The sequence below is a fragment of the Sorex araneus genome, chromosome 9 (genome assembly GCF_027595985.1).
Source record: "Sorex araneus isolate mSorAra2 chromosome 9, mSorAra2.pri, whole genome shotgun sequence".
NCBI lineage: Eukaryota > Metazoa > Chordata > Mammalia > Eulipotyphla > Soricidae > Sorex > Sorex araneus.
The window spans coordinates 58,073,875-58,096,543 of NC_073310.1; the positions used below are offsets into that span (position 1 = coordinate 58,073,875).

At 39.2% G+C, this 22,669-nt stretch overlaps 1 protein-coding gene across 2 annotated transcripts; it reads right to left on the bottom strand.

The window, feature by feature from the left end:
- Positions 1-247: 247 nt before the first annotated feature.
- COMMD3 (COMM domain containing 3) lies at positions 248-4,240 on the bottom strand. 2 transcript variants are annotated; one of them, XM_004605354.3, is made up of 8 exons: positions 3,965-4,238; positions 2,558-2,669; positions 2,384-2,447; positions 2,252-2,286; positions 1,837-1,897; positions 1,693-1,749; positions 1,541-1,600; positions 248-595 (listed from the first exon to the last, which is right to left on the bottom strand). In XM_004605354.3, the coding sequence occupies exons 1-8, from the start codon at positions 4,101-4,103 to the stop codon at positions 536-538; spliced, it is 588 nt and encodes a 195-aa protein (XP_004605411.1). In that variant the 5' UTR covers positions 4,104-4,238; the 3' UTR covers positions 248-535. The 2 variants fall into 2 exon arrangements, with proteins under 2 accessions (XP_004605411.1, XP_055003153.1); XM_055147178.1 differs by lacking the exons at positions 2,252-2,286; positions 2,384-2,447 and having other exon boundaries at positions 3,965-4,240.
- Between the last annotated feature and the right edge of the window lie 18,429 nt (positions 4,241-22,669).

Below are 22,669 nucleotides of genomic sequence, written 5' to 3' on the forward strand. Positions count from 1 at the left end.
TGGGCAGCGGCTCCCGGCCCGGCACCCCCGCCCCCCCGCCGGGCGCAGGTAACGGGACGGGTCGGCCCGAGCCCCGAAGCCGCGACCTTCCCACCCACCGCCCGCAGGATCGCAGTCTGGCCCCGCCGCTTCCCCGCAGTCCCGAGCGAAGGCGACGATCGCTACAAGTTAACGCGAATCGTATCCGTGGCTTCAGAGGAGTCGTTACCACGCACAATGGAACCCACACAAACTCTCCGCACTCATATTGTGGAAACAAAGTATTTATTTGGAGTATAATACTGCCTAGTTCCTTTGGTGTGACGCGCCAAAAGATCAGTATACAGTTAATACTAAAGATGAGCCAAATACTTAATTTCCCTCTTCACCCTTCAACAAGTGTAAAAAAAAAATGTGTCAAAAGTGATGAGTGGAATAGATTGAACAGGGACATTTTTCTTTTCAACTGAAAAGGACGAGGTTCAGCTCGCAGGAGAGGCGGCTCGGCAGACGGGATAGCTGCTCTTCGAGACCCGGTAGATCGCTGGTCCCCAGGTTACATCTGAGATGCTCTTTCCAGGCTTTTCGAAGCATCTTTAAGTTTTCCCACTAAGTCCTTTAAAAAAAATTTTTTTAAAGGTGTAGAATACCACTATTTTTGAAAGGCTAAGAAACAGAGACAAGTATCCACTTTTGAACGAGAGGCACGAAAAAAGTCGGAGTCACTTTCTAAAGTTTAAATTTCATCAGGATTTTAACCTTTGACAAGTCATTATCTGTCACAAGATACTCTAAAACACTTCTTTAAGTCCGCTACTTGCCCTCGAGTTTGAAGAATTTGAAATACTACTTCTTAACCCAATCTTTCTAATGGAAAAGGTCCATCTAAATTCAGTTTCTCAAGTTAGTTGACAAGGATCGCTATATTCATTTTATCTCTTTCTTGAAAGTTTTAAATGTCACTAATGGTTACATGAAAACTACTTGGCCGAAGGTACCTTTTGAAAACTTCCTAATTCCAAGTAATGATCTACATTTTTTAAATGATGGTAAGAAGCAAATTCGTTGTCATGACCATTTAATCAATGCAGGTTTTGAATTTCCCCAGTCTTAAATTGAAAAGTTTTTGAATTTTACACACACTTCTCTCTATAAAAGCTCACTTAAAAACTGTTTTAAAATACTGTTTAGAAAGTTTAAGTCAGTTTCTTAGAGCAAGTAAGTTATCTTCAAAAGCATACCTTAATACTGCTTAGTCTTATTGGATCAAACTCAACAAAACAGAAGGAATCTACACTCAACAGTACACTTCAGAAGTTTATTGTAATTGGGAGACACCGACAAATAGGGACTAATTCTCTACTAGTAAGATCTTAATTTCAAAAATGAAGGCTATCTTAAATATTGCTTTTGAAACCCCCCTCCCCCATTAAATCCTTAACAGCCTTCATTAACTACTGAGAGATGGTTAGATTAATTTCCTTTTTAACGGGCCATAAGCATTGTTCCCAATTAAACATCTATAAAAAGACAGGCATAGTCACAGATCCTAATACTGTACCTGTAATTGTTCCATGCTGCAACTAAAACTAATCTCTGGGTGGGATCGGGAATCAGTGTTCTAAGGAAGGAAAAACAAAGTTGTCTGTTTCAATCAAGATTTGAAATTTCATTGCACATTTGAGTTTTTAGACAGGACAAATGTGTGAGTACCTTTAGATCGAAGGTCACCAAATATGCAGGTCTGTACATCTTATGAAGTTGATTGGTCTAAAACAACACAAAACATTTCAGCTTGTAACTTGTACTGGAAAAGTTCTCCCAAGTCCCCTCAGAGAACAGTTTGTTAAACTTTACCTTTATCTGATATTCCAAACTCCAAGAAACATCGGTTATACGAGGGAGAGATTTCCCTATACTGAAAAATACAAGGATAATTTTGTACATCCTACCTTCAAAAAAAGTGATCAATATTTAACTTCAAAAAACGTGTAGACCTCCACCACCACTACCACCATCACCTTATTAATTCCATTCATCCATTCTTAATTTAAAACAAAATCAAACATAATTTCAACTAAAAGAGTTTTTTAAAGTTATACCAAACTTCACCTTAAAACACATTAGTTTAACTTTCTTTTATTTACCCTTGGCACTTTTTCTTTAGGCGGAGCGCCCTGATATTTTGCCCCAATTTATTTTACACAAGCAACTCTGCATTCATACCTGCAAGTGAAAAGTGGCTCAGCTTGACACCTTATATAGTACCTACCTTCCCAGTACGGTTTCTAGAGAATTCTTATTATTCTGGAGTGGGGAAATAAGAAGAAAAAGAAAACCCACATTTTTGCAAATAAAGCAACAGAAGAAAAATAGCATAGTAATTAAAAAAAAATTAAGTAACCTGGAATTCCATGCAAAACAGCTCTATGCGCTCTCTATCAAATTTATAATCTTCTAGGAAAGTGCTAGAAGTGGGGGGAAGAAAGCCAAAGTTCAGTCTCTTATTTTAAAAACTAAAATTGGAAGCATAAAGCTACTATTTAAAAACAAATGGGTATTTACATAAATTTTGTACCTTAGTGTTGACTTGTCAGCTCTATGCTTTCCTGCCTCCAGAATGAAAATCGCAGCAGCTGCATGACAATGCTTTAAAACCACTGGGTCGATATGTTTCAAGTGAGGGTGATCTAAAATAAATTAATTGCCATTGATGCCTGGAATAGTAAATTCTAAATAGTCATCTTTCTGAACAGGTTATTTTAAGTTGGAGAAAAATCCTTTAACAAGGTAACTAAAATAATTAAACTATATGGACTGGTAATTTTAGGTAAATGAGATGAACAAGGTCAAAGGCACACAATCAGTAATTCTACTGCTACCTCGTCTCAACTGCCTTCTTTTATATTCTGCCTTCATCTTTTTAGTATTTTATTAACCTGTAATATTTCTAACACTGGCTGAAGTGAGTTAAAAGGAAAATGGGAACGTAAAACTTTTACAAGGTGTGAACTCAAGAATGAATGAACAAACTTTCCCTCTAAAGACTGATTCGCTTTAGGGTGGCTCCTTAGACATTATTAATACATCAAGGAGAAGCGAGGGGATGGCATGAGTCCGGAATAAAAATACGCTTTTCATAACACTTGCAAGCTTTGACAGCTTTTTTTTTTTTTTTTTTAGCTGAACCCAGGTGGTGCTTACCATTTTCGTTTCAAGAACTTCCACTTTCATACTTTTTGGACACAAGTGTTTAGTTCCTAAAACTGTCAAAATACATACAATTTGAATTGCTGGGCTATTTATATTTAAGAAATATCTAAAAGCGATTTGTTTTTTCAAACATGCCTTTAATCCATCCTGCCACCGCACTCCGCAATCACCGAGGGGGCCACTCACGAAGAGCAGCCTCCGGGCAACTGGTGCGGAACCAAACATTATGCACCAGATTTTAAGGCTCTGGGCTTGGACCTGTGCAAAACTTACTGAACAAGAATGTGGCATTCATCAAGAGAGGCGGCGGTATTCTCTAAGCTGGGAAATGTCAACACTCTTTGACCTCGTAATTAATTTGAAAACAGACCTTTTCAATTGTTTGCCGGCCTACCACTGAAAGCCGGGATGGCAGGGAGCTCCCCTGATGAAGTCAAGTGTCAAAGAGCCTTTGCTTCAGCCCCGGCCGAACATCGGAGATGTTTAGGCCACAAACAAGACTAGAACACGAGCTGTACAAAAGAACAAAGAGCCTGGGGAGGGGGCCCAGGCCAGGAACGTGAAGCTGGCAGCGTGCAGGTGCCCACAGGGGCCAGAACAATGCTCGGGGTCCACTCGGGCTGCTGGCAGCGCCGCCGCCGCACACTCCGTCCGGAGCGAAGGGCAGAGCCCGCAGACTTCCTCTTCCCGGGGCTTTCCCCGCCGCTCGGCTCGCCGGCGTCTCCGAGCGCCCCTCCACCCAGGCCACGCAGCTCGGGGCCGAGCGGCTTACCTAACACGGCCTCGTCCGCCTGGGCGTCCAGCAGGCTCTGGAAAGCCGCCCGGACGAGAAGCGCGAAAGCCCTGGAGTCGAAGGTGCCGGGATCGGCCAGCGCCAGGAAGCCTTTCTGCACATAGCCCGAGAACTCCATTGTGAGCGCGCCGTGACCTTCGACACGCGCACCACGTGACACGCGCCGCGCGCTCAGCTGATGCGGCCGCGCGCGCACGCGGCTGGGGGCGGCGGCGCGGGCTGCCGGCCTCCCCGCCCCGCGGCCTCCCCGCCGGCCTCGCGCCTCCCGCGCCCGGCCCGGGGCCCGCGCCCCCCGCCGCCCGGCCCGGCCGCCGTTTCCGTCCGGCCCTTCCGCGTGAGCCCGCCGCGCCCGCCGCGGCGCCTCGGCCAGGGACCCGCCCCCCGGCGCTTTGTGTCCGCGCGCGGCGCCGGGGCTGCCGCCCGGGGCTCCCCGGGCACCGGGACAGCCCTCAGGGGCTTCGCGCTCGCGGCCCCCCGAAAGGCCCCCCGGAGGCTCCGGGAGGTGTGGGCATCGCGGCCCCCCACCGTCGCCCAGGCCACGCCTCCTTCCTCTGGGGCTCCGCGCGAAAGCCCTTCGGGAAGCTGCGATTTCAGGCGGCTCCTGGTTTCTTTCTTCTTTGAAACGCGCAGCAGTCGGCCCCCACCGCTCTGGGGAGGCGGCTGTAGACACCCAACGACAGATTTCTTGTTTATTTTCCCATTTTCATTGTCGTTTCTGGACTACGTCGATTGATTCCTTCCTGCGAGGCGTGTGTGTGTGTGTGTGTGTGTCTGTGTGTGTGTGCGCGCGCGCGTGTCCATGCGTGTGTGTGTCTGTGTGTGTGTGCGCGCGCGCACACATATGTAGGGACAGGGTGTGCGTGTGGCTGTCCTGTACGTCAACAAATTGAGAAATGAATAAATTATTCACGGTCACACTTGACAGATTTGTTCGACTTTTTAATGTGCCACTGCAAGTAAATACTTTTCCAAAGCAAGCATACATTTGGCGCTACTGTATTCATTGCATCTGTGTTTTTAATTACTCCACTCCATAGAAGGTTTATATATTTACAGCAGACAGCTACGTAAGATAGTCTTGTGAATGGCAAGATCTTTGTTAAGAAGTAAATTACTCTTTTGGCTACCCAAGACTTAAAATATTCAAACAGTAAACTGCAACTGCTTTTATGACTCGACGAAGTTGGAAGACAGTATGATTTTACAAAATTGCGAAGAAAAAATAGAACACGCACTTTGAATTAAAGAATATTTAAAGAAAAGTTGAAATGGATGGATGTTCTTGGGGGGAGGGGATAAGGAATAAGAGGTTTTAGTCTTGAGGGGTGATTCTTTGAATCAGACTCGACTTGAAACACTCTGGTGCCTAATTTAGATGTTTTTGTTTGTTTGAATGGTTCTACTGAATGTAGGCAACATTTAGCCTTGACCCACTCTACATGAGGAACACCAGATTTCCCAACAACAAAACGCCTTGGAATAACAGCATCAGTAACAGATCCAGAAACTACTCAGTTCTTTGAAGATTTTGAGAGCCATACATTGAGGGATTTAAAGGAATCACCCTAGTATCTTTAGGAAATCACCGCTTTCTGTTCATCTTTTCTTATCATTTGTTATTTTCGTTCTAAATTCCTTCTTTCTCATCAGTGGTAAAATGTCACTTGAAAAATTTCCAGGTATTTTAATTATTTAGGGATTCTTTTATTTACATTGAACAAAGTACCATAAATATTGACCAATCATAACAACACCCAAGTTGATTATGTTTATTATATATTTTAAGACCTTACAGAATAATTGGTTAATTTCTAATAGAATTTGAGTTGGCAATTCTAATCACAATCTAGTGTTGAAAAAGAAAGCACTGATGCATGAGCATGGATTTTTAATTTTTTATTTTAAGAATAAATGAGATTGGTGACAAATTCTCAAGGATTGTTTTAATAATAACTTATCTCACTCTTTTACATTTAAAGTACTTTTTCTTATCAGGCATTTATCCTCTTTTGCCTAAATATGTTTATGAGTTAGGCCCAAGTGATAGATAAATACATATTCAGCTCACACAAATTTTTTTTTTTTTTGGTCACACCTGGCGATGCACAGGGGTCAGTCCTGGCTCTGCACTCAGGATTTACCCCTGGCGGTGCTCAGGGGACCATATGAGATGCTGGGAATCGAACCCAGTTCGGCCGCGTTCAAGGCAAACGCCCTACTTGCTGTCCTATTGCTCTAGCCCCAGCTCACACAAATTTTAACCATAATGTCTTTTGGTACTAGAAAGTTGAATTTACTACTTTCCTACTATAGATATATTTTCAACTTCTTCAGAGGATGTGAGGTTATTTTAAATGTAGTTAGAACTGTAACTTTGACAAGTCATTAAAATATACTAAATTAGGAGGATTAATTGTGCAGATATGGACTCCTGATTGCTGTAAAAGAATTAATAAATAAATCTATATAAAAAAAAAACCTTGTGTGAATACACTCTGAAAGTGTAAAAAGTGCTTCAGATGCTTCTATCACTGAAAACAGCATTGGCAAGTCTACTATCCTTTAAAAAGAAATTGTAGCCTCCAGGGGCTGGAGCAATAGCCCAGGGGGGGATGGCGTTTGCCTTGCATGCGGCTGACCTGGGTTCTATTCCCAGCATCCCATATGGTCCCCTGAGCACTGCCAGGGGTGATTCCTGAGTGCAGAGCCAGGAATAACCCCTGTGTGTTGCCGGGTGTGACCCAAAAAGAAAAAAAAAAAAGAAATTGTAGCCTCCATGCCAAAAAACTAACTTTGGCTATAAAGAAACTTTTTAAAGAACAATTATTATGTGCAATTGAAAATTTCAAATTTTTCAAACATCTTGTGAATAGTTTTTCCCTTCTAAACTGCAAGTACTAAGATAATATTAATAAATTTATTCTATTTGAGAATCTAGGAATTATTTTAAGGATTAGAAAGTATAATCTTATACAGCATTTTTGAATGTTTTAAATTGCATTGAATTCTCTGGTTCAATGCAATTTAAAACATTTTAATTACTTTGTTTTTCATCACCATTGACCTTTTTACTAAGAATACTCTTAAAATGGCTTTGGACCTTTACTGAATCCCTGAGGTTGGTCTATCCCAAAGACCTCATTGGTACATTTGTTAGATTTATAAAATATTTGGTTTACACTTACTTATTATTTCTTTGTTTTGAGAGGCCACATTCAGTGGTGTTCAGGAATCATTTCTGATGGTGCTCAGGATACTATATGGGATACCAGGGATTGGCCACGTGCAAGGCAAGAGCTCTACTTGCTATACTATTGCTCTGACCCCTTACAATTATTTTTTGTTGTGATTTTTTTTGGGGGGGCTACACCCAGTGGTGCTCAGGGAATACTCAGGAAATACTCCTGCAAGGACTCAGAGGATCATATGGGATGCCAGAGATTGAACCTGGGTCGGCTACATATAAGGCAACTTCCCTACCCACTGTATTATCTCTCCGGCCCCTCTACATAAATTGTTTTTAAGATTATACAAATATTGTTTCTTTAGTGCAAATAAAGCTGAAGTATTTATTTAAAAGTTCTTTGAACATCTGTAGGGAGAAAAATAAATGCCAAAATGCTGAAGTTCTCATGAGCAATCCAAAAGTTCTAACTGACATGCATTTTATGTGTTTTGTTTAGATTCTTTGTTCTTTCTTTTTTTCTAGATGGGGGTCACACCTGGAAATGCTTAGGGGTTTTCCCTGGCTCTGCACTCAGGAATCACTCCTGACAGTGCTTGGGGGACCATATGGGATGCTAGGGTTGAACCCTGGTTGGCTGCATGCAAGGCAAATGTCCTGCCGGCTATACTATCACCCTGGTCCAGGATTCTATTTTATATTTGCTCATTTTTCATAAGAGAAAAAATGTTTTTTCACTTTTTTTATTAAAGCACTGTGATTTACAAAATAATTCATAGTTGAGTTTTAGATATACAATATTGTGGCACCAATTCCACCGCCAGTGTCAATTTCCCTCCACCTATGTTCCCAGGTTCTCTCCTATCACCCCTCCCCCAGCCCCCCTATACCCCCCAACCCACCCTCTTGACAAGTACCTTTCTAAGTTTGGTTGTTAATGTTTGGGTTTCCTGATTTCAGTGCTGTTGACTCTGTGGTTTGAATATTTGACACTGTCATTTCTTTTCTTTTTTTTTTGCCTTTTTGGGGTTACTCCCTGCGATTCACAGGGGTTACTCCTGGCACATGCACTCAGGAATTACTCCTGGGGACCAAATGGGATGCTGGGAATCGAACCTGGGTCGGCCGTATGCAAGGCCAACGCCCTACCCGCTGTGCTATTGCTCCAGTCCCGACTCTGTCATTTCTTAACACCACTTTTGTACCTGGCTTCCCCGTCCTGGCCCCTGTGCTTCTCATCTCACCTTCTCCCTCTCTCTTCCACTCTTTCTTTTCTTCTCCTCCCTATACTCTATAGCCAATATAAGAGAAAATTATTTAAAATACTTGGAAATTATCTACGCACAAGAAACCATTAAAGTATCTAACCATCTGACCTCTAAAACATCATTTGATATGTTAAAGATCTTAAAGCTTTGAGTAAATATTAATGATAATATGATTTATTACCTTAATGCCATTTTAACTACATGTGGACAATTGCATGGACTATTTAACTAGAGTTATATACTCCATATAAGAATCACTGTCACTGTCATCCCGTTGCTCATCGATTTGTTTGAGCGGGCACCAGTAACGTCTCTCATTGAGAGACTTATTGTTACTGTTTTTGGCATATCCAATACGCACGGATAGCTTGCCAGGCTCTGCCTTGTGGGTGGGATACTCTCGGTAGCTTGCCAGGCTCTTTGAGAGGGGCAGAGAAATCAAATATGGGTCAGCCGCATGAAAGGCGAACGCCCAACCGCTGTGCTATCGTTCCAGCCCTCATATAAGAATATAGGTCAAAATTATTTCAGTGACACTTATAGTAACTGTATCTGGAAGGGAAAAAATCTATATTTGTTGAATATCTTAGCCAGGAAAGATTGAGATTTGGAATTTTAATGGTCACAGTTTTTTTTTCACATTTATGATTAGAGTTCAATGGTCTCAAATCATTTTTATGTTGTCAGAGAGATAGTGTTGAGTTTTCAGAGGGGACAAGAAAATGCTGGCTTTCAAATTAAACTCAAATTTAATTCTATCCCTAATTATTTGCAAATGGTCATTGCTATAATAGTTAATGCATGCAAATGTAATTTACCCCTCCCCTCACATAATATAGCTATATTTCATATGTTGACTTATAGGTAAAACTCAAAATCATTTCAGTGGAATTTGTGCCTTCATATTTGAAGGAGATTGAAATTCTACCATCTTGAAGAAACCAGAACTCATAAAAATGAAGGGCAATGAAGTCTTAAACTAGAAAGAAAAGAAAAGAAAGTGTAGTTTGGCAAGGAATAAAGACAAATTTCAATTTAAAGGTAAGAAAATTAGGAAGAAAATACAAAGTGATCATACCATGTGTAACATTTAATAAGATAAGAATAAGGTGAAATACGTCTTGGAATTTCTCTGCGTAGGAAAATACTAAGATACTTTAAAGTTAATAAGTGATTTAATGATTAAATTTATTTATACATGGATTATAAAAGTGAAATTTACACCTTAAATTGTATAATTTATATCTACTTCTTTGCCAGTGAAGTGATAGTAAAATTAGGAGTGGCCAATCATCTCATCAATCCTATCAAGTGTGAAATAGACAGTTTAGATAGTAACAGTTCCCCAGCCCCAATATTATGAGTTGAGTGGGTTGATTCCCACTACCCTACATCATAAAGGTCACCCTAGTTGGAGTTCCTACGTCAATGATTCCAAATGAGCCAGAATGTAGCCTAACATAGCTGAAAGAAAGCAAAAGGGAAGCAAGCACATTCAACAAGTTCTCTCTAAACGTGGCTAATTCTTCCATAGAGAAACAGAATATCCTTTGGGCTGTTAGTATGTTTTAAAAGATAGAGACTGAATGCTTTTTGTTTTGTTTTGTTCAGAGGTCTCACCAGTCTGTGTTCAGAACTTTCTCCTGGCTTGTCACTCAGGGAATCACTCCAGACAGGACCTTGGGGGACCATTTGGCACGTCAGGGATTGAACCAGAGTCGGTTTCATGCAAGACAGACACACAGTATTATCTCTCAGACCCAAGAGATTGATTTGTTTTTGCAAAGAAGGAAGGAAATAAGAAAAACAAAAACAGAGCAAGTGAGTAAGAGACAGATCGACAAAGACTTTAGCTGAGGCTATGGTAAGACTATTCACTATTTCCTCTAATAGTCCATTACAGCAAAAGTCTGTAAGCTACATTGAATTCCATGAGCCTTACGGTATTGCTCAAAATGAACTGAATGTTCATCTGTCATGTCCAAACTTAACCCTGTTCCAAATGCCCTGCCTTTACACAACAACAGTAGAGACTGTTGAGACTCTTTCTTTTTGGTTTATTTTTTTCTGATATTTTATTTTCTTAAATCTCAGAAATTGGAGTTTTGATCAGATTCATGAATTGCAGCAAAAGTAAAACACCTGGACCTATTAAATAGATGAAATGTTATTGCTTAAAATCAATACTTTTAAAAAATATTAATTGCATCATTTTAATATATACAACTTTAAAATGTAATTAATGTGCAAGCATTCACATTATTTCATTTAAAGGAATATAATTTCTAAAATAAAATATGAAAAATAAGTATGTATATATAGACTAGCACTTAGGTTATATATATATTTTTTTTTCTTAGGTTATATTTATAAAATGAAAGATTTGACCATATTTATCAATAACTTTCAAAATAGAAGTTATATGTGTTAAAAAAATTGACCATATACACTTATCAATGAACAACTTCAGAATGGAAGTTGTGTGTATGAAAATTTATAATCTGGGTCTGGAGAGATAGTACAGTGGTTAGGATGTTTGCCTTGCAAGCTGCTGACCCCGGTTGGATCACATGGTCCCCCAAGCACTGCCAAGAGTAATTCCTGGGTAAGGAGGCAAGAGTAACCCCTGAGCATTGTTGGGGCTGCAAACACAAAACAAAACAGAAAAGCAAAATCTGGGGCCAAAAAGATAGTTCAGGAGTTAAAATGCTTGCTTTGCACATGCTTGGCCTTACCCCTGTTGGAATACTGGTATCACACATTGTCCTCTGAGCACCACCAGGCGTGATCCCTGGGAACAGAGCCAGGAGTAAGTCCTGAGCACCATTGGGGGTGATCCACCCTCTACCAAAAACAAACAAACAAATGTAAGATTAAATACAAATACTAAACAGACTAGACTAAATTATTAATTGTGCTTTTAATTCATTTAAAGTAATAATTTAGGGGCTGGAGCGATAGCACAGCGGGTAGGGCGTTTGCCTTGCACGTGGTTGACCCGGGTTCGATTCCCAGCATCCCATATGGTCCCCTGAGCACCACCAGGGGTAATTCCTGAGTGCAGAGCCAGGAGTGATCCCTGAGCATCGCGCTGGGTGTGACCCAAAAAGCAAAAAAAAAAAAAAATAATAATTTAAATAAAAATTAATATTTTATAAGATTGCCTATCAAAGAAAGGCCTACATGTTTTAATATTTTTAAATGTGCTTGATATTGAGAAAATACTGCTGAAGAACTAAACATTTTAATCATGATTATCTTGAACTAATTTTCAGGAGAGTACATAATTTAATTTCCCTTGTTGAAGTAAAGCAGGTTTAAACAATCTTATGCAAAATTCAGTTCAAAATTCAGTATTATTTCAAAAGGCCTGAGTAGAAATTATAGGTATGACAATTATACCTAAATTTCACAGCTTTTTATCAATAGAACTACCAAAAAATACCTTAATTGTTTGTGCATAACTGGTTTTCACATCATGGTAAATGTTCAGAATATAATTTTATAACCTTTGTGAAAACAAGAATTTCTGAAATAGATAAACAGTTTCCATTGACCCCCATCATAGGCTCAATTCTTCCTTTCTAAGTTACTGTGATTGTTCTATTCAAGCTAAAGCATAAAAGCAGTTCTAAATTTAAAAAATACAATTCTTTTAAATTATACTTTAAATTATACTTCTTTGATGTCACCATTTTAATATGTATTTCATGAAAAGACTTTGGAAGCAGGTTTTATGAAAAATCATTTTAAGGTCATAAAATACCTAGAAAATAGTTACTAACAACAGGATGATCGGGAGAATTTTTATTTTTCCTTTTTGAGGCCGCTCCAGCAGTAATAAGGGGTTGCTTCTGGCTGTGCGTTCAGAAATCAGTCCTGGAGGTTTTGAGGGATGCCAGGGTTCGAATCTGGTTGGCCGCATGCAAGGCCAGTGCCCTACACGCTGTACTATCTCTCTAGCCCTGAGCAGGAGAATTATTAAAATAATCAATTTAGTCCCAATATTAATATAGCTGATTTATTCCATGTCATTAGAAACTTGGGTTGGATTTAGTTATATTTGGATAACTTCAATTTTTAAAAATATTTTGTGCTATAGGAAAAGGCTTTGGAGAAAGCACTGTAAATCAAAGTTAATCAGGAAACTGGCAACTTTTATTTGAATTGCAGGGCTCTCTAAAGCGGTGATCTTCAACCACTGATCAATGGACTGGTGCTGGTCCACTGGTTTGCTACCTTGGTTCTAACTGCTGGTTGGTGGTCCAGTATGCAGGCAGGTGCTGCTCTGAAATTGTGAAAAAGGCTGATGAACATTGCTGTAAAGTAGGTAGCAAGAAATGAAGAGAAATGTAAAGAATAACAATAAATATGAAACAACATGGGAATATGAGGTCTAGGAAAATTAAATTTTCTATGTTTTGGGGGGATAAAATTAAATTTTCTGTTCTTTTGGCAATTCTCAGGGGTTACTCCTGGATCTGCATTCAAGAATCACTTTTTTTTTTGCTTTTTGGGTCAAACCTGGCAATACTCAGGGTTTACTTCTGGCTTTGCACTCAAGAATTACTCCTGGTGATGCTTAGGTGACCATATGGGATGTGGGAATCAAACCCGGGTTTGCCACATGCGAGGCAAATGCCCTACCCACTGTGCTATAGCTCCAGCCCCAAGAATCACTTCTGATGGTGTTCAGGGAACCATATGGGAAGCCGGGAATCAAATCTGGGTTGACTGCTTACAGGCAACCCCCTACCTGCTGTGCTTTCTCTCTGGTGGGGACCGGAGCCATAGCACAGCGGGTAGGGCGTTTGCCTTGCACGTGGCCAAAGCAGGGTTCCTTTGCTGGGTCCCTCTCGGAAAGCCCGGCAACCGAGAGTATCCCACCCGTAGGGCAGAGCCTGGAAAGCTACCCATGGCATATTTATTCGATATACCAAAAACAGTAATAACAAGTCTCACCATGGAGATATTACTGGTGCCCGCTCCAGCAAATGGATGAACAAAGGGATGACAGTGCTACAGTGCTAATCAAAAGTTGAAAGTGACAGAAAATTTTAAAGAAGTCTCAAGTGCAATATTTACATGAGTTGTTGAGAGTTTAAGATGTACTGTGAAAATAGGCATTTAATGCAAATGTTTATGAATCGAAATGAGTCATTTTCTAAGACCAACAGTATCAAAAGATAATACATGTTTTATTTTATAAATTTCTGAGGACATTTTAAAAGATTTATGCTTTTTAAAATTAGTTTACTTGTTGTTTGGGCCTACCTGCAGTTGCTCAGGGCTTATCCCTGCATCTGTACTCAGAAATCACTCCTGGCAGGCTCAAGAGACCACACGTGGTGCTGAGGACTGGCCCCAAGTTGTTTGCACCCAAGACAAGCACCCTACGTGCTGTTATTATTCTCTGGCCTGCATTATGCATTTTTTAAAAAAGATTTTTAATGGCATGTACTGGGATTAGAAAAATATTTTAACAGAAATGTTGCAGTCTTGGACTTTGTTTTAAATTATTTTTTGTAACAAGGTAGACAGAAATTAAGATAAAAACATGTTTGTGAGATATTTTAATTAAGGATTAAAGTGTTTCTGAACTACTGTGAACTGCTTTACGAAAATAAAATGTATATAAATCGTAAAATAAAAAATTTAAAGGATTAAAGCGTTTTTAGAAACCTAAAGCCATTTTTAGATGAATAAAAATCATTTCAAAATTTTAAATAAAAGATTTTTAAATTAAGGGGCTGGAGCGGTAGCACAGAGGGGAGGATGTTTGCCTTGCATGTGGCTAACCCGGGTTTGATTCCCAGCATCCCATATGGTCCCCCATGCACCACCAGGAGTAATTCCTGAGTGCAGAGTCAGGAGTGACCCCGGTGCATGGCCAGGTGTGACTCAAAAAGAAAAAAAAAGATTTTAAAATTAAAGTTTTGCTTTTATTCTGTCTTGATAATTAATTCTGGTCAATATTGCACAGGCAACATTCAATGACAAATAGTTTTCATATTGAGTCATAGTGAGAACCTGTTACATTAAAATCAAGAGTAACTATAGGAAAGTAGTCATTTTCCAAGCAAACATCCTGTCAAATAATGGGGTTGTGTGAAGGGGGTTGTGGGTGAGTTGTACTGTATGTCATAGAATAACAAACATACTGTTTAATTAAACCTTAAGAACTTGCCCATGGAGATAAATGGTATAAAGACAAGTCTAACAGTATTTGTCTTACATGTTTTCTCTCAGTTTCTTTTTATTTGATTAACATTTTAGATAATAGTTTAAGGATCAAGATGTGATTAGGTGTGAACATGACATGATTTCTACGATGATTTTAAAAAACATTTACATTGAAATATCAGGATTACGGGCCTTTGTACAAAAAATTTTAAGTGATCATCCCACTAAATATACGTAAAAAGAAATAATGCAGGGGCTGAGGACTGAGCACAGTGGGTATGGTGCTTGCCTTGTACCTGGCTGACCTAGGTTTGACCCCCAATACCACTAGGAGTGATCCCCATGCATAGAGAGATCCAGGAGTAAGCTCTGAGTACCAAAAAACAAATCAAACTAAACAGATAATGCTTATATATATATATATATATATGTGTGTGTGTGTGTGTGTGTGTGTGTGTGTATGTGTGTATATATAATATATGTATATATACATATATTATATATATACATATATATATATAGTTGTTTGTTTGGAACACACCTAGTGATGCTCAAGGGTTAGTCCAAGAGGTGCTCAGGGAACTATATGTGGTACTATATGTGTGTACTATATGTGGTACCCAGGATCAAACCCAGGCTAGCGCATGCAAGGCAAGCAACCTCCCCACTGTACTATCTCTCCAGCCCCAACAGTGCTGTCTTTTGTTTTGAAAAATACCGCATCATTCTTTGGATGAAAATAGCTGTTAGGATTAGAAGACTAATTGAAAAGCAACGTTCAAAAACATTTTAGAGGGGGCTGGAGTGATAGCATAGCGGGTAGGGCGTTTGCCTTGCACGCGGCCCACCCAGGTTCAAATCCCAGCATCCCATATGGTCCCCTGAGCACCGCCAGGAGTAATTCCTGAGTGCAGAGCCAGGAGTAACCCCTGTGCATCACCAGGTGTGACCCAAAAACCAAAAAAAAAAACCACAAAAACATTTTAGAGTTTTATTCAGAGAAAAACATATTTTAAATTTTTGAGGCACACCAGGTAGTGCTGGGGGCAACCCCGGCTCCTGGGAATGCATAGGGACCTTGTGGTGTTAGGATTGAACCTGAGCCTCTTGAATGCAGAGCTTACATTCAACCCATCAAGCCCCCTCACAGGTCCCTGAAGCAATATTTTTGAATAGGAAGGTTGTTTTTTCCCACTATTTTGCTCTAGATGTTTATTTTTGCTTAATCACTATAAAGTTATGTAAGTTACACTGCCTTATTAAAGTATACTAACGATCATCAGATTACAAACTTTATGGTTATTACTTGATTTTTCTTTCCTTATATAGTGTTTGTTTATTAGACAGATAACTAATATAAACAATTAAGACTATTTTTTTAATTAATTGGGTAGCCTAGAGTATGGAGTTGGAGAAAATTGGGTCCAAATCCCTAATCAGTTCAATTTTAGTTCTACTCTAGTTTATGAAATTGGACTTAGTTTCTCCGAGTCTTATTTTCCTCAACTGGACAATGGAAATGGTTCAAGCATCGCTTTCATGTGATGTTATAAAGAGCATTCAGAACCCATCCTTATCGTATTCCACGCACACAATTATAACCAAGCAATATAATTTTGTCTTTCTGAATTTTATTTTTATTGGCACAGACTTTTAAAACATTCTAATTGACAGCTGCTGTGCACATGATACAACCACTTGAGGACCCTAAGCACATGAACTCCTATTTTGAAAAATCAAATAAAAACCTTCTGGACTGCCTAAACCTTTGCTCTCAGGGACTCCAAAGTGAATCTTACAGAGCTCCTTAAAATGATAGTAGTAGTCAGATACCCTCAAAAAACTTAGTGACACAAATTATCTCACCCCTCATTCACATCCTCACCCACAAGGAATCCAAGACATGGGTCAGTACCCAATATGATAAGGGTTACTACCTATATTCCTCTACTCACTTTGCCCCCCACTTTTGGCTGGGGAAGCCAGAGTGAGCCACATCCCTAGTCCCTATGTCCTTCCTTCTTAAGAAAATCTAGTGGTTCATTCCCTCTCTTCCAACTGTTTTTCTTAAATCATTTCCTTTGGTTAGCAGCACCATAGAAAATCTCCAGGAGCAAAATTGGTATGTCTTCACATTTCCTTCTGGAATGTCTCTGGTCTAATTTCAGGGAATGGCAGTCTCATACTCTACTTAGTGCACATTCCAATTGTCTTCTATAGTAAAGAGCATGGATGTAAAACTCTCCAACTGCAGAACAATGAATAGTTCATTGAGTTTGGGCAAAGGTATGCAGTTTTGTAACCATGACACACTGGAGACAGAGAGCACTGCCATATTCCCAACAATTTCTCCTCTTCCCCTTTGCACATATTTTATCTATCCTACCCCTGATCTTGGCAACCACTGATCCATCTATTTTGTCTCGCTATCATCTTGTCTTTTCAGGAACATCATATCTATATGGAATCAATTATTCTGTTTGTAGATTTTGTGGCTGAGTTCTCTTACCAAGAATAAATACCTCACATTTTGAAAATTCATTTTAAACCAGTTAGCTTTTTAAAAGACCAACAACACTGATAATTTTTTCTTTAACAATAAAAACCAAAGAGGATTTTTGCTTTTAGGATACAAATCCATAAAGCAAAAATAGCATTCATCATTTGTTTTACAGCAGTCTTTGAGAAGCAGCTGCACCCTGAGCAGAATATCACTGCCTACTTCTTCCCTGGAATTGTCTGTACAGGCTGTGTAAGTAACAGAAATCCTACTTGCTCGGGGGCTACACTCACCAGTGCTCAAGGCTACTCCTGTCTCAGTGCTCAGGCTTCACTTCTAGTGGTGCTTGGGGGATCAGGGATTAAGCCCAGGTTAGCCACATGCAAGGCAACTTTCCTGCCCGCTATATTGTTGCTCTGGCTTTGGAGTTACCACTTGGATGTTAGTATTTTTGATCTTCTGTGTTTTACTTATGCTGATATGTATATCAGTAATATATTCATTCTTATTGATAAATTCTTACATTGTAAGGTTATACCAGAGTTTAGTCATTTGATATAGTAAAGCACCATGATTGACAAAGTAATTCCTAGTTGAATTTTAGAGACACTATGTGTTAGCACCAATCCCACCACAGTTTCAACTTCTCTCACTAGATTCTCAGGTTCCCTCCTATGCACCTCTTCATTCTCAGCCTGCCACCTTGACAGGCACATTTTAAAGTTTGGTGGTTGAAGTTCAGATCTCTTATTTTCAGTTTTATTGACCCTATGGTTGAATATTTTGCTATACCACTCCTTCACACCACTAATGTACTTGGATATCCTTGGCCCCTATTTCCCATTGCTCCTCATATATCTTCTTTCCTCCTTAATTTATTTCCATCTCTGCCCTTTTCCAGCCAATATTCTGGGACCAAGGGTGACCTAGGGGCATCCAAACCTTCAAACATTGCATTCTCTCATTTAATTATTCTTTCTTAAAATCTTGGGTCACATTTAATGATATGTAGGTCTTAGTCCTGGCTCTGTGCTTAGGAATCATTCTTGGCAGTACTCAAGGACTATATGGGGTGTTGGGGATGGAATCTGGGTTGGCTCATGCAAGGCAAATGCTCTACTGGCTGTACTAACACTCTACCCCTCATTTAATTATTCTATGTATCTCATGTAAGTGACATCATCCTGTGCTTGTCATTTGATTTATAATTAGATTGTTTCTAGTTTTTAGAGATTCTGGTTGAAGCTTCAACATTTGCATCCTGGTTTTGTATAGATACACAATCTTCTTTCTTTTGGGGGAGGAAGGGAGAAACTTGGCCACACTCAATGGTGTTACAGGGTCATTCCTGGCAGTGCTTGGGGAACCATATCCGGTGCTAGGGATTGAATCAAGGTTAACTGCATGCAAGACAAACCCTCAATTCTGTGCTCAAGGATCACTCCTGCTCGAATCAAGGAACCATATAGGATGGCAGGACTCAACCTAGGTTGGATGCATGCAAGGCGAGTGACTTACCTATTGTACTATCACTCACGCTCCAGAATTTAAATTTTTTACTTAATTTAAATACCATGGTTTGTAGAGTGGTACATAATACAGTTGTTATAGACTTTGAATGTTCTAACACCAATCCCACCATCCAAGTGACCTCTCCACCATTGTCCTGTTTTCCTAGCCAACCTCTATGCCTGTGCCCCCAGCAGGCACATGATAATTTGTTTCATTTTTTAAAATTTTAATTTTATGACACATTTATTTTATAAAAATTTTCCCCTTGACTTTTCATATTTATTTATTTATTTATTTATTTATTTATTTATTTATTTATTTTTGCTTAGTTTTGGGTCTCACCCAGCGATGCTCAGGGGTTACTCCTGGCTCTGCACTCAGGAATTACTCCTGGCCATGTTCAGGGGACCATATGGGAATCGAACCCAGGTTGGCCGCATGCAAGGCAAGCACCCTACCTGCTGTGCTATTGCTCCAGCTCCTTTTTTTATTTTTTATTGAATCACAGGGAGATACACAATTACAAAGTTGTTCATGATTGGGTTTCAGTCATACAATGTTCCAACACCCATTCCTTCACCAGTATACATTTCGCATCAGCAATGTCCCAGTCAATGATCATTTTGGACAGGAACTGAGTGTTAAAAGTAGATAAAGAAATATACTTGATAACCTTTCATTCGTATCTGAATTGCAAACCATAAGGCACTCCAAAAAAAGAGAGTGAGAGAAAATGAGAAAGAGAATGAGAGAGAGAGAGCGAGAGAGCATGAGAGAAGGAAGAAAAGTGCCTGCTATAGAGGCAGGCAGTGGAGGGTGAGAGGGAAGCACAATAATTTGTTTTATATTGCTTGTTACAACCAAGTGAATAACGGAATTATCAAAAATACTCCAATAAAAGAAAATTTATGAAAATTGTTTTATCTTATCACAGGTTTGTTAAGTCTTTGAGGATTTGCTAAGCTATTCATTGCTAGTTGAGCCTTCTGTGATACAGTTTTTGTTGTTGAGTTTAGTTAACTTTTCAGTTACTTCCCCATATAATTTGGCGTGCTTCTATGAAATTTCAGTACTGTGGAATTTAGAGGTAGGCAGCTGCAAGATTCAGAAACTTCAGGATGTAATGTTGCTTTATCCAAACCCTTAAGTCAAATTACTCCTCTAAATTTGTGATCAAATTTCATTTATATCTCCTGACGACTTTCTCATTATGGTTGAACATGTGGATTCTGTACTTATTTTGTGAGACTTATGCTTAAATATTTAAACTTTTGGTGTTACATTCATTTTTGTAATTCTTTAAATACTCATTGTAAGTTTATAAAAATATAGTTGATTTATATTTATTGACTTTATGTCCTATGATCATGTAAAGTCACTTATTCCTCGAGTAGCTTTTTCAAAAACAGATTTCGTTTGGAATTTTTCTAAGTAGATAATCATGACCTTTGTAAGTAGAAATGTTATTTCTTCTTTTCAAATCTGTACATCTTTATTGCTTGTCTATAATGGTGATTAAGACCTCTACAGGATGTTGGAAAAGGAATGGCAAAAATGGACATTTTTGTCTTGCTCATAACATTCAGAAAATCATTTGATCGGGGCCGGAGCGATAGCACAGCGGGTAGGGCGTTTGCCTTGCACGCGGCAGACCCGGGTTCGATCCCCTGCATCCCATATGGTCCCCCAAGCACCGCCAGGAGTAATTCCTGAGTGCAAAGCCAGGAGTAACCCCTGAGCATCGCTGGGTGTGACCCAAAAAGCAAAAAAAAAAATCATTTGATCTATTGGTATTAATTGTGATATTAGTTTAAAGTTTCTCAGAGCTATCTTTCCTAGGGTATGGAACATTGAGACATTCCTTACCTTATATTCCTAGTTCTGGGAAGTTTTGTTTTTATTTTAATCATGAATGCATATTGAACTTTTTCAAAACTTTTCTCTGTATATTGAGATGATCATACCATTTTCCTTTTTTAGTTTTTTGATTTGGCTGATGAATTACATTGACAGATTTTCAATTTTTTTTATTGGTCAAGTCCAGTTTATTTTATTTTTTCTTCCTTTTGTCTGCCAAATTTTATTTATTAAAGCACTGTGAGTTATAAAGTTATTCATAGTTGTTTTTTGACATACCATGTTTCATCAACAATCCTACAACCACTATCAACTTCCCTCCACCAGTATTCTAAGATTTTTTAAAAACAAACATGTGTTCATTGGATAAAGTCCACTTTTTCATGTAGTGTTAAGAATCTCACACAAACACACACACACACACACACACACACAGGCACACAGAGTTTTGAGCTACACCCAGCAGTGCTCAGGGCTTTTGTCTGTATAGAATTAGCACTATTTTTCCATAAAAGTTCAGGGGTTGGAAACATCGTACAGTGGTAAGGCACTTATCTTGCACATTGTGGAACTAGGTTCGGTCTGAGTGCCACCAAGAGTGATTCTTGAACTCAGAGACACAAGTAAGCTCTGAACAAAGCCAGGTATGGACACCCAAACAAAAAATAAAATAAAATAAATTATCTAGAATTCACAATGGAAGTTATTTGTTCCTGAAGTTTCCTTTGGTTTCAGTTCTTGCTTATGAATTTCAAATGAATATAGTATTATTTAAGTTTGACTATTCTCTTTTCTTTTTGTTCCTGGGGCCACAGCCAGTGGTACTCAGGGCTTATTCCTGGTTCTGTGCTCAGAGATCATTCTTGGCAGTGCTCAGGAAACCATGTGTGGTATTGGGGAACAAACCAAAATCAGTGACATGCAAGGCAAGTTCCACCTACTATGCTATTTTTTTGACCCCTGACTATATGTTTCCCTCAAAGAAATTTTACTTACTTTACTTTTTAATTGCCTTAATGTTGTCATTTATTTAAAATGTCAAAAACATTTTACATTTTACACTCTTTAGACATTTAATAAACAGAGACAGTAACAAGCCATTGTAAGATCTTGAATAGCACATTAGTGTAAAACAGTAGTGCTTTGTATTTTTTCCAAATCTGTAGGATTTGAGTCAAATTGTGAAACTATAATTGCTAACAAAGCACCAATGCAACAAATGTCTATTTGTCACTTGTTGTTATAGAATGCAAATTAAAATAATAAATTCACAGTATACTAGTTGTTATATAATACAATATTTTTGCAAATAAAAATATACCCTGGGGGTCCAAAAACACACAGCAGAACACCATCTGCACTTCTATGTTCATTGCAGCACTATTCACAAGTCAGAATCTGGAAACAACCTGAGTGCCCGAGAACCAATGAATGGATAAGGAAACTATGGCACATCTACACAGTGGAATACTATGCGGCTCTTAGGAAAAATTAAGTCATGAAATTTGTCTATAAATGGATCGACATGGAGAATATCATGCTGATTGAAATGAGTCAGAGGAGAGGAACAGATACAGAATGACTGCATTCATTTTGTGGCATATATCACTATATATGCATATACATATATGTGTGTGTGTACACACACACACAGAGGCATCAAAAATCAGATGGGCCTGACACATAATGCGATTTAGAGATGATTGCTGGACTAGAGCTGTTACTGACTAGATTCCACAGGATGTCAAAAGACTGCGTGGCTGCCCACCTAGGAGATGGTCAGACTTCTTCATCAAAACCCTGAATGAAAGGGGGGAGGTATATCGTGATTCTTGGTGGTGGAACATGTGCACTGGTGAAGGGATGGGTGTTTGAGCATTGTATAACTGAGACTTATTTAAAAAAAAAATTTTTATTGAGTCACCATGTGGAAAGTTACAAAGTTTTCAGGTTTAAATCTCAGTTATACAATGCTCGAATACCCATCCCTTCACCAGTGCACATATTCCACCACCAAGAATCCCAGTATAGCTCCACCCTGCACCCCCACATCCCTAACCCCCCCACACCCCTAGCCTCCCCACCCTTAGCCCCCCACCGCCTGTGTAACTAATAAATTTCACTTTACTTTCACTTTGATTGCATACAATATTTCAACAAAACTCACTATTATTGTTTGG